The sequence below is a fragment of the Toxorhynchites rutilus genome, chromosome 3 (assembly GCF_029784135.1).
Source record: "Toxorhynchites rutilus septentrionalis strain SRP chromosome 3, ASM2978413v1, whole genome shotgun sequence".
NCBI lineage: Eukaryota > Metazoa > Arthropoda > Insecta > Diptera > Culicidae > Toxorhynchites > Toxorhynchites rutilus.
Window position 1 is genome coordinate 84,641,228 of NC_073746.1, and position 13,152 is coordinate 84,654,379.

The 13,152-nt window shown below is 39.6% G+C and overlaps 1 protein-coding gene across 1 annotated transcript; it reads left to right on the top strand.

Annotated features, from left to right (window-relative positions):
* The first annotated feature begins 11,299 nt into the window (after positions 1–11,299).
* On the top strand, positions 11,300–12,721 carry LOC129773287 (uncharacterized). The gene has a single exon (XM_055776884.1). The coding sequence runs from the start codon at positions 11,300–11,302 to the stop codon at positions 12,719–12,721; it is 1,422 nt and encodes a 473-aa protein (XP_055632859.1).
* The last annotated feature ends 431 nt before the right edge of the window (positions 12,722–13,152 follow it).

Below are 13,152 nucleotides of genomic sequence, written 5' to 3' on the forward strand. Positions count from 1 at the left end.
CAACATGTGGACATATTTTTGCAATCTAGTGACGGTTAACGATGGAATACCTTTCTTGAAATCGAAAATACTCGCCAATGGCTTATTATCTGTTACAACTGTAAAACTTTTTCCGTAAATGTATTTGAAAAACTTCGTTAAACCAAATACTACCGCGAGTGCCTCTCGATGAAGATTCGGATAATTTTTTTCCGACACTGAAAGAGTACTTGACACATAAAATACAGGCTTCTCTATCCCTCCTAATTTGTGGCACAACACTGCTCCAACCCCATTAGAACTCGCATCACAGATGATCACGATGGGTAGCTCGGGATTATACAACGCCAACAGCTTGTGGCTAACATTGGTCTCACATTGGTCATTCCATTCAAAACGAACGTTTTTCTTCAGCAGCGCAAAGTGGACTGAGCTTCATCGACAGATTCGGAACAAACTTCGAATAATAATTAATCATTCCTAAGAACGATTTCAACTGGGAGACATCCCTTGGACGTGGAGCTTCCTTGATCGCTTTAACTTTCTCATCCGACGGACTGAGACCCCTCTCTGACACCTTGTGCCCTAGATACTGAATTTCTCTCACTAGAAATTCACTCTTGCTCAAGTTGACCTTGACTTTGTGCTTTTTCATTTGATCAAGTACTTCGTATGTTGTAGCAATCAAACCCTCAATAGTATCGCTCCCTATCATAATATCGTCCAGATAACTCTGAACTCCCTCTATTCCGGTTAAGATTTCATCCATAATTCTTTGGAAAGTGAATGCTGTACTCGAGATTCCAAAAGGTAATCTAGTAAACGCATACAGACCTTTGTGAGTGTTCACAACTAAAATTTTTTGCGACTTTTCTGTAACCTTAATCTGCATATACGCACCCTGTAGATCCAACTTAGCGAAATACTTATATCCACTCATATTGGCGAACACATCGTTAATATTCGGTAACGGATAATGCTCATTGCAAATGACTTTGTTCACTGTCACCTTACAATCCATACACTGAGAGGAAAATTTAGTAAATATGACGAATTTTTTGGTACATGTTACCAATTCTCTAGTCATTTTCTACCCTACTAATCATTGGTACATGTTACAAAAAAGAATGGTAGGCACATATGTCAAACAAGCTACAAATTGTTGGTCCAACATTGGTGCAATAACAGTGAAAATTTTGCTCCATATTTGTGAGAGGTAATCATCAGGGATAATGACAAAATTTTTAAGAATTATTTTTAATTTAAAAAATTGTATTTGATTGCGTTTAATTCTACATACTTAGAATACATTATACTAATAACTTATTCTATAAACAACATCAATAATTCTCGTTGGAATCATTCTAACAACTGCGTACAAGAGGCAAATTTTAATCGCAGCCTCAACCACCTCAATTTGATGAGCATTTCCAAAGCAAGTTCCCGTTCCTCTTCCTGCTGCATCGCTCTGATTTGCATTAGTTGATTAGCAGACTGACGGTAGAATTAGCACGTTTCATCCGTATTTTGTTCTCTCGTGTCCCTATGAAGAAAAGAAATACATATGTTAATGATATTAAATATGCAATAAATTATGTATGTTCACCTTAAGTTTTTTACGGTCGATGATGTGTTGAAGAAAGATTCCAAAATTAGCGACAAACTCGCCGTTACCTTCAATCCCATAGCTTGGATGGTTTTTGGTAAACAAGTATTACGAGTCTGGGATAATGCCAGCTGTAAAGACAAGGAAAAAGGTCAATAGTGTTGTAATGTACAGAATATAACTGATGTTTATCCTTGGCGGGAATATGAAAATAATGATGATGTAATGATGTAAAAAAAACCAATACTTATCTCCGATTTGTTTATGATGAATGATTGAACTGCATATAATTTTAAGGCCAACTAAAAAACAAAAAAAAATGGTATTAGGTCAATTATGTTAATATGGATCAAAATTTCTTGTGATATTTTCCCCGCCGAAAAGATGAAAACAAATTCTCGGGGGAGATGAATACATAATTGAATTCAATAGAAACAAAGTGCTTACCTCCGAATCGCTTCGTCTCCAAAAGACAAAAGACAAAGTGCACACATCACAGTTGTTAGGTATGACGATAAAAACAAATTTACTAATGGTATGAAGTAAAATATACGAATTCCTGGTAGGAACATTCATTGCATCTGACATCTTTTTTCGCAATTTTAGTAATATTTACAAAAAATGTGTATATTTTACCAATGTTTTTGCTACTAAATATTTGGTAGCTGTTTTTACTAAACTATTTCTCCAGTGTACAGATTCTCACGCTGCCATCTGCCTTAGGAACCACTACGATTGGTGATGCCCAATCGCTGTGTTGAACAGATCTAAGAACATCTTCTCTCACCAACCTATCTAACTCCTCTGAGACCTTCTCTCTGAGTGAAAACGGCACATCATACGGCTTGTAAAACACTGGAGACGCATGGTCTCTCACAACAATATTAGCTTCAAAACCTTCCATTGGATGCTGCAGATTTTCTGCGAATAACTCACGGTACTTGGTATTTAACGCAAAAAGTATCTTATTTCTTTCTGGATCACACATCTGGTCACTCACCGACACATTCATACCTGTACTTTCACACAATTCGTGAACGAAATAACCTCGCCAATCAGGATACAATACGTCTAACCAATCCCGACCCATGAGTGGACAAAATCTATCACTATCAACTATGATCAACGGTAAAACGAATAATCGATCATCATCGCACCTAACCTCCACTTGGATCGATCCTGCGATCTTAAGTAAACTCCCCGAAATCACTTTCAACTTAACCTCACACTTCCGAAGACGCAAATCGGGAAAATTCTGAATATAATCGTACTCATAACGGTATACGTTGCCCCAGAGTCGATCTCGAAATGATACCACTTGCCTTCTAGTCATACTTTCCTGAACAGGGGAAGATTCGTCACGTGGTTCAACTCGGCTTCGTTGTCAAAATCCGGTAATTCCATCTTATCGTCGTCGTTCGCCAGTCCGTTCATATTCCGCTTACTCCAACAGTTCCTGGCGATGTGGCCCTGCTTTCCGCAACAGAAACACCGAACGTGCTTATTTCCTCGACTCGTCAAATTCTTCCGGGAAATGGACCGCCCCCCCCCCCCTTGGCTCCCTTGCTGGCTGCGCTTGCCATCTTCGTGGCCACGTGTCTTCGAACGACCTCGTTTCATGTACTGTCCCGCATTGATCCGGTTGTTGTACTCCTGCTTCCTTTTCATCTTCATCTGGTCCTCTTCGATTTGCTTCAGATTCTTGGCTTTGGATACTGCTTGGTCGAATGTGGTGTCGTCCGCGCTTGTCATTAGCTCTCCTTGGATTGTGACATTCCAAAGGCCTGCTATGAACTTGTCTCTGAGCGCCCTGTCGAGGAACTCTCCGAAAACACAGTGCTTTGAGAGAGCTTGTAATTCAACAGCGAAATCTGCTACCTTTTCGAAGCTGTTCTAGTTCCGTTTGAAGAACTCCACTGATTGAGCGATCCGGTTTTTCTTGGGACTGAAGTATGATTTCAGCTTCTCTATCACCGTCTCGTACGAAACATCCTTATGCGTTTGGGGATACAGCAACTGCTGAAGCTTTTTCAAGGCTGGCAATCCGATGAAATGGACAATCAGCTTCCGTTTGAACGTGTTGTCCTTGATTTCATTCAATTCGAAGAAGTTTTCTGCTCTCTCCAAATAGTCGTCGAAGTCTGCACTTGGAACAAAGTTTTCCAAAGTTCCGATCAGCCTCGTTCCACTGACTGTTTCTTGTTTCGCGAACTGCGACCCAGTAGCCATAGCTGCCTGTTCCTCTTTCGGCGGCATCTGTAGCGATGACGATGATTCGATGATTCACTTACACGCGTTTCCCGCAAAACTTTTTTTGCTATTTTCTCGTCGCCACTGATAAATGTTACTTGGTACATTTAACCAATCTATTTATTCATTGCTCAACGTGTATCTGGGCAAAAAGGCCATATCTTCGGAGAACAATCGCTTTTATAATTCTAGACCGGAAAAACAAATTCATTTCAAGAAAGCACTATAAACTCAAGCTATAATTAGTTGATCTATTGATCTAGATATCTTTACGAGGGGTGTAACCTATCTATTTAACATCGTGTAACAAATTGAAGCTGCTCGTGTGCATTCCATTACATCACTCGTGACACTAATTAAGCCGATTTCCCGAGCTACTCATTAGCGCAAACATTCTGCAATTCGTGCCTTTAAAACCGCAATCTAATTATCTTCTACCATCGTTATCACCACAGTCATCATCTCGGAAATCACACCAAACGGGGAAAGCAACTCCCGGCAGCTTCCTGTTTTCTGCCGGTAGCCAAAACAAACACTCATTTAGTATCGTAGCAGTTGCCAACCCGACACCGGAGACCACCAACAGAGATGCGCAGTGATTCAGTCCGATGGAATTTACACTCTTGATTATGTATGGGAAACCACACGTCTTCATCTGATGAACCAAAATTTTCCGCTTTTTGCTAGTTATGAATGGGGAGATGGGGATCAGGTATGTTGTACACACGGGAAGCAAAGGGATATCACTCTATCTCTTTCACTGCGAGGCGCTTCTTCACTCTTTGTGTTTAATTTATGCTGATTAAAAATTAATTTGCTCTCGCGATATTAATCAGTCTTCAGAGAGATTTCCGAGAGAATTCGATATGACGGATCCAACGATCCTTGCTTTAAACGATGTTTACGTGTACATCAAATATTAAATCTTCCCACATCCAACAACGCCGGTGGCACACAATTGCACATGTGCAGCCTCAAACCATTGGAAGCAATTGGGCCAACGGACGCGCAATTGATTGATTGACAAATATTTATTGCAATCACTCTGTCAGCAGCCTAAATCCAAGTCATTGCATCAGCGAGATTGGTGGTCTGAAACGTCGATGACTTTCTGGCTGCCGCTGTCACATCGTGTACCTATCCTTTAGAGAGCGGCAAAAAAGCAGCCCTTCAGCGGAAGCGGACGAACGTGAAAGTGAGCATCCTAGCCACAGTGTGGCCTTTTGGAAACATATTATCTTTTTTGCGAGCCCCTTCAATGTATAGTTTATGTTTCCGATGCTGCAGACAGAAACACGTACGCGTCATCGCTTCGCTGTTGACCATCGTTGTTGTACATTGGACAACAGAATTGGGCAGCTCTAGGATGGCAAATAACATGACAAAAAAAATAAGGTGGCTTGTGTGTGGTTCGATGTCAGATAGATGATTTGCCCTATATTTAAAGCAACATTTTCTAAAAAAAAAACACATTCTGAATTGTATTTTAATTGGGTAACTGAGCCTAAAATATAGTCTACTACACCCAAACCCAAACGTGTATATCATTAGTATAATATATATTAGGGTGCCAATGAATGTATGGGAAAAATCGATCCTAAAATTTCAAAAAGTTACCCTATACAAAATGTTTACCACCTCGAAAAAAAACACCCTATGCCAAATATCAGCTCAATCGGACTTAGGGGAGAGTGGCGCAAAGCGGTCAAAGTTTGAGTTTTTTGAAAATCGAAAAATCACCCAAGGGGGAGTAAAGGAAATCGGGGGTTTCGAAAAAAAAATTTTGATGCCTAATGGTAATGGTATGGTGTGATATTTGGCATAGGGTGTTTTTTCGAGGTGGTGAACATTTTTTATGAGGTAACTTTTTGAAATTAGAGATGACCATTTTCATTGGCACCCTAATCTAGTCCATATATATAAAAATCTCGTGTCACGATGTTCGTGGTCGAACTCCTCCGAAACGGCTCGACCGATTTAAATGAAATTATGCTCAAAAAACTTGGTAGACATGAGAATAGGTCGTAAACTATATATGATACCGCTAGGATACCGATTACTGTATATCTATTAAAAAATACTGAATAATTATGATTTTGTATTTTTTGAATAAACTTGGCTGGACAAAAATACATATAACCATATATTACCGATGTTCAACCCTATCTCCTATTTTCAATTGCGATATTTGTATTTTTATATAAATAATACCAAATAATTGCTCCGTCGATTGTTTTTCAAACAGGACGATTTTTTTAACGCTGTTAAATGCCAGACGGAACTTCGTCCTATTCATCAAAGTTTCGCCATACACATACGCAAGTAAACTCAACTCGACTAAAGCTAGGCGCATCGCCGGTGAGCTGGAAACCTTTTTGGATGAGTACACTGAATTATTGAAATTATTCTAATCACACACATGGTCGGAATGTAAAATAACAATCACGCTATTGTCGTCAATCGAAGCGGTTTGAGGAAGAATACATTCACTTGCAAGACGCTATCATGAGCAACACCAACACACAGTCTTTATTCAAACGACAGCACGTGTGTTCAAACTAAAGAAATGAATTCTTTAATGAGCTCCATTACAAAATCACAAGTACAACATGTTGCTGGATGTATTCGGTTGAACAGCAAAAGCAAGGATTACGCTGTATGCACATTTTTAGTTTGGTTAGTCAACAAAATACGCTCTGAGCTAAAATATAGAGTAATTTCCTTGGAAATTTCAGATTCATCTACTAATCAACTATTATCCTGTATTCTGCAATTCGATCAGATCAGAATTACCCAAACAGATCGCAAATCAAGTTCAACCGAGTTGTAAAAATGCAATTCCACATTGAACTATATCTGTGATGCGAAAATGGTAATAAATTTTCGGGTGGAATGAACACGCTTTTAGAACAAAAATTATAAACGAAAACAGGACAATAGGGAAAAAAATTAAAATAGTTTCTAATATGTGTTCGGTGTCTGCAAGTGGGGAAAAATATTGAACGAAAATTGCTACTGATAATGATTTTATATTATGGATAAAGCTTTGGCGAAAATGCAAAGAGATTTATAGGAAAGACGTTAAGTTAGGACTGTCTGCTAAGTATTTAAAAACATCGAGTAATGATTTTCATTCAAATTTTAGCAATTTGAAAAAAAAAGTTTTTTTTGTTTAGTTTTTGTCGGCGGTTATCGTCTGAAGCGCTTCATTTCTCTGTATGTCATAGATCTCATCTCCATCTCCACATCGCTCTCGGTTTCGGGAAGTTCATTTTTCCACGGTACAATGCAATACGCAGTCAAATCTTCACGTAACTGCTCGATATCCACGTGGAATCTATCCTTCAACGATCACAATCAAAAAAATTTATAGATCGTTAAAACATTTAAACACACTCGCAATACATTGGTCATCTTCTATTGAATGACTAAAATATTCACTAGAAATAATCTGTTTTAAGTCAAATACGCGCCGTTTTGTTCGATGACTTGTTCCCAACGAGATGCCAACTTCATAATAACCCTGTTATAGAAGCTCGCTTCCTTATTGGCAAAAAACTCGGATAGCCAATTTTCACAGGCCTCTTTTGTGGCTAACTTCTGACTACCTAGCTCGTTCGCCATGGACAAAAACAGGTGGTAGTCACTTGGTGCAAGGTCCGGACTATACGGCGGATGCAAAAGAACCTCCCATCCGAGCTCCCGGAGCTTCTGGCGCGTCACCAAAGAAGTGTGTGGCCTGGCGTTGTCCTGATGGAAGACAATGCGGCCTCTGTTTATCAAAGATGGCCTCTTCTTCATGAGTGCTACCTTCAAGCGGTCCAGTTGTTGGCAGTACAGGTCCGAATTGAGCGTTTGGCCATAGGGAAGCAGCTCATAATAGATTATTCCTTGACAATCCCACCAAACACACAGCAGAACCTTCCTGGCCGTTAATGAGGGCTTGGCCACCGTCTGAGCCGCTTCAGCGGGCTTCGACCCCGACCGTTTGCGCTTCACGTTGTCGTAAGTGACCCACTTTTCATCGCCAGTCACCATCCGCTTCAGAAACGGGTCGATTTTGTTGCGATTCAGCAGCGATTCACATGCGTCGATACGGTCAAAGATGTTTTTTTGCGTCAACGTGTGTGGCACCCATACATCGAGCTTCTTTGTGAATCCAAGCTTCTTCAAATGGTTAATAACGGTTTGATGACTTATCCCCAGCTCTTGGCCGATGCTACGGCTGCTACTATGCCGGTCTTTCTCGGCTAATTCAGCGATTTTGTCGCAATTTTCGACGACAGGCCTTCCGGAGCGTGGCGCATCTTCGACGACCTCTACACCAGAACGAAAATGTTGAAATCATCGTTGTGCGGTAGAAATGGAAACTGTATCAGGTCCATAAACTGCACAAATTTTATTGGCAGCTTGAGATGCATTTTTGCCTTTGTCATAGTAGTACTGTAAAATATGTCGGATTTTCTCTTTATTTTGCTCCATATTTGCGACACTGTAACTCACGAACGACTTAACCAAACAGAATACTGTCAAGCACTATATTATAGCGCGCAAAAATACCTTTCCAACAAGCTATAGTATGATTCGATACAATGAATACAACTAGAACTACGCGCTTACAACGACACCTCGCGGAAATACCGCAGGACTTTTTTGACAGCCTAATATGTTTGTTGAGTCTACTTATGACTCGCTATGGGGTCTCCAAAGCAAGAAGTGAAATTTGGACGGCAGGGTATTTGATTGCGTTCTTTTCTCCGGGTAGATCTGCGAATTGCCTCCAGATCTCTTTGTTGGTGACCGAGTGAGTCATCGGAACGCTAATATAAACGGATTTGGGAGAGTCACTGTTCGAGCGATTCCAAAACATTTTCCAGAGACCAGCTTCAAGACTGGTTCTTTGCCGGGCAAATCTCGCGCGAGTGGTCCTCATAGAGGTGGCGCTTAAGCCATTCGCTTTCAAAGAATCCCCGAAACAGTGGCGGAACCGTAGCCGTGGATTTTGCATGCTACATTTTGTAGAATAATTTCGAGAAGCAGCGATTCTTCCTTAGCGAAAACAATATACTAATTGGTCATATGTCGCAATTTGTTTCTTTATATCAATGCACGCATTGCACTGAGTATTTAACGAGAGGTATCTTCCGTGCATCGCCATTCAACAAGCATCAACTACACATCTAACAGATGCACACAGTTGCAGCGATAATAATGAAACATCGCAAGAATGACCGTTCATGAAAAATCTTTTCTCGACTCTCGGTCAAAACCGTTAACAAAGCTAGGAGCTCGTTGCATTAGAACAGAGCCGATGCGCACGAGAGCAAATATGAATGACAACCAAATGTATCGAAGGTGTGCTATTAACATGCACAGGAAATGAACAAGTTCTAAGTTTCGCGCAACGGAAACAAGCAACACATACAAAGCCAAACATTGATGGCTAGAAGCGACCTATAATCATTTGCACGAGCAGAGCGACCTTTGTTGCTTCGGGCACAGAAAGATTCTGAGAATTTTCCTCAGAGGAGATGCAATACTTATACGCTAGCGACAGCTTACTTACTATGCAAGAAGGGTGGAGTTTACTTCGCAAATATCCTCTTTTCGCTATCCCCCTTCGTTGTTTCTATTCTAGCGGCTGCATAAGTTGTTATAGACAGCTCTGTTCGGGAAAGCACACGAATGGACAGAACAAATGTATGAGGAAATGGGAACGCTTCCAATTTTCATCAATTTAAATCACATACAGACTATGGGATTGTAATGTATAGCATATAAAATAAATCTTAGAAAATTTTCAATTCGATTGTTATGCAAATCGTTAAAATCCATTTGCAGCAAAAATAGTTATTAACGTTAACTTTATTTCATAAAAACGTGACTTGTTTTCTGAGTTGACCCCTTAATGTAAGACGTAGTCCTACGTCAAAAAAATTCACTTGGCTCGTTTTGGCAGAATTCCGGCCATTTGGCATCATTTTTTTTAAACCCATAAATCATTTTTTTCATATACAAATCACCCCATCCCTCCCCCCTTCAGTGATTTTTCAGTTTTCAAAAAACTCAAACCGTCAAGGCTGTGCGACAATAGTAAATCCGTAATAAACTCCGATTGGGCTGATGTTTTCCCTTTTGACGCAGGATTACGTTATTGGGGTACAAATTGAAAATCTAAAATCGAGCATATCGTGAAAATTTACCAATTTCGAACGCTTATTGCTCAGTCATTTCATGATGGATTAATGAAATTTTTGCGTCAATCGATTCCGGCACTACATAACAATTTTTTATATTGAAGAAAATAATATATGTCATGAAACTAACTATCGAACGATTGAAAAATCTCAACCCCTATCCTAACGGAAATACCCACTTCTGATTGGTCGAAATTGACGACACATGCGGCAGGTTCCTAACAGAGACATCAAAACCAAGCTGCCGGGGGGAAATCAGAATTGCAAATATATGAAAGTAGAGGGAGATTTTGTTCCTACCGAAATTTATTCCCTAGCAGAGACATCAAAACCAAGCTGCCTGGGGAAAATCGGCATTGCAAATACATGAAATTAAGGGAAACTTTTGTTCCTACCGAAGTGTGTTCCTTAACAGAGACATTAAAACTGAATCATTATCCAAAATCAACAGATATCCTAACGGAATCCTACGTCAACTATGCGGTCGTGTCTCGGACACAACCCTCCTGTGACTTTTTAGTGGGAATCAACATTTTTAAGAAAGTCCCGTTTGAAAATTCGAAGTTCACTTTTTTCTCATATACCATTGGAACTCTGCATCTCAGCGCCTTACTGCATTCTGAAGATTGCTTTTCAATATTGTTAAAAAATGAAAACCAAAAAAAAAATGGATGAAAAATATTTGATTGATTGCTAATTGAATAAATTGCAAAATCAGAACTCAATGCCGGGAATTTTTTATTGGGAGCAGTTCTGTGATCGATCGCCAAGGAGGAAGTAGGAAACAAAGTGAGTTGCTCAATAATCTGCCTGCGAATGGTACGCGTATTTTAAACGAAATACTTACCGTCGTGCGGGGCTACTTTGGACAATTCAGGTTTTAACAAATTTCTTACAAAATTACATTTTTTCAAAATGTATTATCTGTGATAATTCATTCATACAATACCTTTCTACCATTTCACGTTGACAGTTTTTTTTAAACGCAACTGCTCCTTTTCAGAAAATTAAAAAACCTCGAAACGTCGAGCGGTAGTGATTTGATGCTCCAGAAAAAATTGTTTCCGTATACATTGTTCTTACAATTTTAAATACTGGTAAGTGTGTAAACCTATCAGAGAACTATTCGTTTGTCATATATCAGCAGCAGCAACGTTATTTTATCGTTGAAATCAGTTATTTTTGAAAAAAAAATTGAGAGCGATAAATTTTCCACCGTTAGCCATATTGTAAGGTTATGTTTGTTTACTTTTTTGTAGGTACAAGAATGGTGAGGAACTATCGGAAGGATAATAATGCTCGGAAATATACTGTAGTTTCCACTGCAGATTCAATGCAGTGTCTTGAAAAAGTAAAATCTAGAGAAATGTCCCACGCAGAAGCCGCTAGGCAATTCCATTGCAGCCGACAAACAATATACAACAAGCTATGCGAATCGCACCAGAAACAGCCCGGACATCAGAAAGTTTTTACTGAGGCGGAAGAATTATCGTTTTCAGACCATCTCAGCTGCTTGTCCGAGTGGGGCTTCCCCGTTGGAACCGATGATCTGCGGGAAATAGTTCGAATTTATTTGACGAAGCAGGAAAGAAAAGTGCCAACTTTTGTAAACAACAAACCTTCACGGGACTGGGTGGCACGATTCCTACGCGATCACCAGCAACTAAGCAAACATTTTGCACAAAATATAAAGTTAAAACGCGCAGCAATAACACGAGAAACAATCGCAGAGTACATGGCCAACTTGAAGGAATCTCTGGAAGGTGTTCCGGCTTCCAATATTTTTAATTACGACGAGACGAATTTGTCAGATGATCCGAGTAAGAAGCTTGCTATCTGTAAGCGTGGCTTAAAGTATTTTGAAAACGTGAGGAACTTCAGTAAATCTGCTACTTCCGTTATGTTTTGCGGAAGTGCAACTGGAGAACTGTTGCCGCCATACGTGGTGTTCAAGGCAGAACATTTATGGGATTCTTGGACACTTAATGACCCTCGAGGAACACGTTACAATCGAAGTGCTTCTGGCTGGTTCGACGAAAGAATTTTCGAGGACTGGTTCAAGAAACTTTTTCTTCCAGCTATAAGGTATTTGAACGGACCAATTGCGCTGATCGGAGACAACCTCTCATCTCATTTGAATCCAACAGTTATTGAAATTTGCCGTCAAAAATATATTATATTTATCTGCTTGCCACCTAATGCAACTCATCTGACACAACCGCTCGACGTAGCATTTTTCTCTCCAATTAAGCGTGAATGGCGGAAAATTTTTGGACGGTGGCGTGCCTCTTGTGAGGGTTCTAAGAACGCAACTATTCCCAAAGGTCGCCTCGGAAGCCTTATCAGTGAACTTTTGAAGGCACTAGCACCACACACTAGACGTATTCTAATATCGGGCTTCCGAAAATGCGGTATCGTACCATGGAATCCCCACGAACTCATTAACCAGCTGCCATCTGATAGCTTAAAGCCCGAGTTGATTGGAGACTCATTTAAACAATTTCTAAAGGAACATCGTAACGACGTGATCGGCTGTCCAGTTGGGCCTCAACCGAAGAAAAAACTAAAGGTTCTCCTGGAAAAACAGTTTCTCTTGATGAAATTCCAAAACGTGATTCGAAACCCATATCTAAGACACCCGGTAAAAGGGGACGAAAGCCTAAAATCACCTCGTTGTAAAATATATTGATGTAGTAAATTTATTTTGGAAAATTCGTTCAAATGCACATATGTATAGCCATCCATAACTCCTTGTTTCAAAAAATGTTAATTCAGCATTATCCTATGTAATTGATGTAATTGATGTAATTGAAGATGATTTTAAATTTTCAAATGACTATGTCAAAAGTAGCCCCCAACGTGTGCAACGGAGCTATTTTTGATCGCTCTATGAACAAAAGTTTTATTTCTCAATTAATTCAGATCATATTTTGCACAAATGTCATCTATACATCCAGGTTAAATATATGTCAAGATTGTTAAAATCCACCCACAATAATCGGAGTTAAAAAATTTTTAATTGATGAAAATGAAAAAAAGTGTCAAAAGACGGTACCACATCTCAAAAATTAATTGTTGGATAACAACGTCCACTCGCACTATAAGCGAATTAATATTGAG